Here is a 4169-nt window from a genome sequence, read left to right as displayed (position 1 = left end):
AATTTATTCTCACCTAACTTATAAATTTAACCTTAATAACTTTCAAATGTGAGATTTTACAGAAAAAACAAAGCATCAATTAAATCTCATATACTCTTGCATGTGCATGGATTATATATGCTCATAATAAGAATTTACAGGTACAACAACAAGCTACTCTACAACCATGCAATTAGTAAATAGCTATTATATCATCATCACATGAAAGTCATATAGCTATATCTGCCACTACTTTTGTTCTTATTGTGAGATCTTATAGAATCAAAGTTGCTATATATTACATAGAACAAAATAAATTTCAATGAATGTCTGCAAAAATATTAATATTTCAATATACCTTAACTATACATATTTATAGATAGAGAGTGATCCATGCCACACGCGCACATCAAATGTGTTCCTTACACTACCCTTCATTTGATCCACACTTAAAGCTTTATTCATCAAAGATTATACAAGAAGAAAAATAATAATTAAACAAAAAAAAAGTAAAATTTTCACTCTATAATCCTAATTAATTAACCTAAGAAAATGAGCTAGCATCATGAAAGGCCTCATGCAGATGAACTAAATTTTCTATTTGTGCTAACTAGAAATTAAGCTAAACTATAGAGATATGAATTACATGTAATTAATTAAAATATATATTTAAATATTTCATGAGAGTTTAATTAAATAGATTATGATGAAGAGCACCAACACCAAGAAAATCAATGAAAGGAACTTCTTTGTGCTTCTCAATTTCAACTTCATGATCTTGCTCTTTCTCCTTGGAAGCTTTTAAGTTTGGGATTAATGTCGATGAATTATCGCGTAAACTACTCATCAAATCCTTTCTTATCGTTCCATCATCAGAAGGATTAAAAAAACCAAAAGCATTTGGAACAATTCTCTTGTAATTTGGAAGTGATGATGAGAATGGTGGATTTTGACAAAATTTGTAGAGAAATGATCTATCTGAACTTTTAGAACAATCGGATAATTTTTCCACGAGAGAATTATCCGGAAAAAGAGTAGTAGTAGTAGTAGTATTTTTTGTTAAGACAGAAGCAAAGTTCCAAGATGCAAGAGAACTAGAAGAAGAAGTATCAAGATTGTTCTGAAATTGATAGAATTTTCCATTTTCATATCCGATTCGCGTCTTGTAAGGGAAATTAAGTATGCTAGAAGAAGAAGAGTTGTTATAAAGGTCTTGAAAACTTCTTTTACCACATAACTTAGATTGTTCCCTTTGTTTTCTAGCCATAACAACATGCCAATGATTCTTCACAGCATTATCAGTTCTTCCGGGGAAAAGTCGCGCGATTAATGCCCATTTGTTTCCATGAATACGATGAGCTGCGAGTAGTCTCTCTTCTTCCTCTTCTGTGAAAGGTCTTCTATTAATTCTTGGGTCTAATTGATTGAACCATCTCAACCTACAACTTTTCCCTTCAAAAAGGTAAAAAAAATTATATTAATATTAATTTTTTTATATATACAAGAAGAAAAATATTGATTATCCAGAAAATTATGCAAAGAAAAATTTGTAATTAGTTTTCTTCCAAAACAAAATTAAATATTTGAGGATAAGATGAAGAGATCATAATCAACTATATTAATTTCACTAAGAACTTGAAATTTAAACAAGGAGGCTTATAAATAAATAATCCAAAATTAATATTACATAATTCTAATTTTTTTTTTTTTTTTTTGAGATCAACCTGATCTTCCTTGGAGTTTTTCAGCAATTGAATTCCAATTTTGAGCACCATATTGTTCAACAAGTTGTCGAAGCTTTTCGTCTTCAACGGGTCGCCAGTGACCACGGGGACAACTCTTGGTATCTTCAGCTGCTGAAGAAGAATCCTCCATAGGTAAGGATTGTGATTAGCTTGAGAGGTTGATGAGGGTGTTTGCTATAGAAATGATATTAATTGTTTTGGTGCAACAAGCCTTGAACATCAAGCACGGGAGAGAGAAGTGATGGATAAGATATATAAGAAAATGAAGGGAGAGAGGAGTTGGTTTAGGGTTGTGGATGGGAAGTCACTTTTGTTGTCTTCACACGACAATTGTGCCCTATGTTATTGTACTTAAATAGAGACTTTATGTTATGTCATATTCTCTCTTCATTTCTTTATCATATTCCTCTTTTACTTTTCAAAATAATAAAATTAATATTTTTTAACTACAAACAAGAGATTTTATTAATTGAAAGCGGCGATAATTACAAGTTGTATTAAATTTATAATTTGATGAAGTACAAGGAGTACTCATCCCTTAATTATATAAATCATATCAGAGCTCGAAAAATAAATTATTAGAGTTATGTATTTTAACATATAATTTCAAAGATACCCAAGCGTTGATAGAAAAATGGGAAAAAAAACCTAATATTCTATACAAAAAAATAATATAAGAAAAGTTCACCTCTTAGGCAAATAGTCTAATAGTTAGAAATTCACTTCTTGAAGTGAATAAGCGGGGAATTTCGAATTAGAATGCGATATTTCTACCAATAAAATTACGCTCACCATAACTTATTCTCTACGTTTAATTATTATATAATCCATTTTTTACTAAAATAGTAAGATTTCCACCTTTTAACTATTTTTGAAAAGTTCATATTATTATATTAACCTTATTTTTAAGAGTTCTCTATTTTTTATATTGTCTTCATAAATTATTTTTTATATAACAATTTTGATATTATTTTGATGAACAATGGAACTTTAATTTACTTTTTTTAATTAATGGTCAAGACTTTTGAAAACAAATATGAGAATTAAAATATACTAATATTTATAAATATAAAAGACTAACTTGAAATGAAAAAAAAATGCTAATTTAACTTGACAAACCAATAAAAAAAACTACATTGATATAAAAATTGAGAAAAAGGACCCGTTCGTTTACAAATTACATCAATTATTATATAAAATTACCGTAGTACCAAGTTATTAATCAAACCCAATAATTTGGTTACCGTATAGCTTTTACTAAAGGGACATTTCTCCTTGATCTTAGACTGCTTCATTTTGCTCACCACATAAATTGTGACCTTGGTGAAATATTGAGGCAGTTTCTAAGCAATATCGGAAAAGTTGTTGGAGAATTATTACTATTATTTTATTAATATATTTTCTAGCATTCACTAAAAACTTTCTAGCTAATATAATTGCAATACCGTAGAAAATTATATTTATTTTCCTGTCACTAATTAATTTGTTTGTTTAGGTGAAAACTATTTGGATAAAAATACTGGAGACTATTACTAGCTAGTTAACTGTTTAACGGATATTCTACAAATTAAAATTATTATACAAAGGAACTTGGTTAACTAACATAGGGAATCGTCATAATCAGTTTTATGCAAGTTTCTTAATTTTGTTCTTATCGGCCATTTTGATTGGCATGAAAGAGGTAAAGAAGTGTCAAAATCGGTTTAAATTAAATCTTAACGATTAATTTTCAAATGGCGTGTGAGTATAACATCAAGAAAATTACTTCCAAACCGTTTGCATTTGATTTCTGTTGTTCAATTCCATGCAGATGGCAAGTCAAATAAAACATATATTGTGAGCAATATTATTCTACTGTGTTTCTTAACCGATTGAGATTTCATACCCCACGAAATCGAATACCTATTTAATGATAAAAATACTACAATAGTTTGTCCGTAAACATCAACATGTTGATCAATCTAATAGTAAAATTACCTACACACAAGAATATGTTAAATCATCTATTCAGACACTCAATTGGTAAACATGTTCAATTTCAATGAATCAAACAAATAGTTTCAAGATTAGATTAAACACAATGATTATGCTCGATCTCTTGAAGCATAATCCTCTCCCTGTATCACAAACTCCTAATCTCTTAGGTGGATTTGTGATTGAGTGATGTGTTAGAATTTCTACTAATTCATAAACGAAATTCTATCTTAAAACAACGAAAACGAAATTCTATCTTAAAACAACGAAAACGAAATTGAATTTAATAGCAGTCATTGCTTTTGCTTCAAACTTGTTATTGCTTGAGAATTGCTCCTTTTGGGGATGTTAAGGCTGTTCTAAACCCTCCACAGTCTCACTTTGATGGTGTAAGTTTCTGAAGGAGATTGTGATTGAGTGATGTTTTAAGAACTTTGATCCTATAATCACAATCAATAATTCAATATCTCT

At 29.0% G+C, this 4169-nt stretch overlaps 1 protein-coding gene across 1 annotated transcript; it reads right to left on the bottom strand.

Annotated features, from left to right (window-relative positions):
* Window positions 1–281: 281 nt before the first annotated feature.
* LOC123909352 (transcription factor MYB54-like) lies at window positions 282–2051 on the bottom strand. Its single transcript, XM_045960190.1, has 2 exons — window positions 1704–2051; window positions 282–1431 (listed from the first exon to the last, which is right to left on the bottom strand). The coding sequence occupies exons 1-2, from the start codon at window positions 1852–1854 to the stop codon at window positions 668–670; spliced, it is 915 nt and encodes a 304-aa protein (XP_045816146.1). The 5' UTR covers window positions 1855–2051; the 3' UTR covers window positions 282–667.
* Between the last annotated feature and the right edge of the window lie 2118 nt (window positions 2052–4169).

Source organism: Trifolium pratense, linkage group LG2 (assembly GCF_020283565.1).
Source record: "Trifolium pratense cultivar HEN17-A07 linkage group LG2, ARS_RC_1.1, whole genome shotgun sequence".
Lineage (NCBI taxonomy): Eukaryota > Viridiplantae > Streptophyta > Magnoliopsida > Fabales > Fabaceae > Trifolium > Trifolium pratense.
The sequence above is the reverse complement of the archived record's forward strand: the minus strand, read 5'-3'. Positions and strand labels throughout refer to the sequence as shown.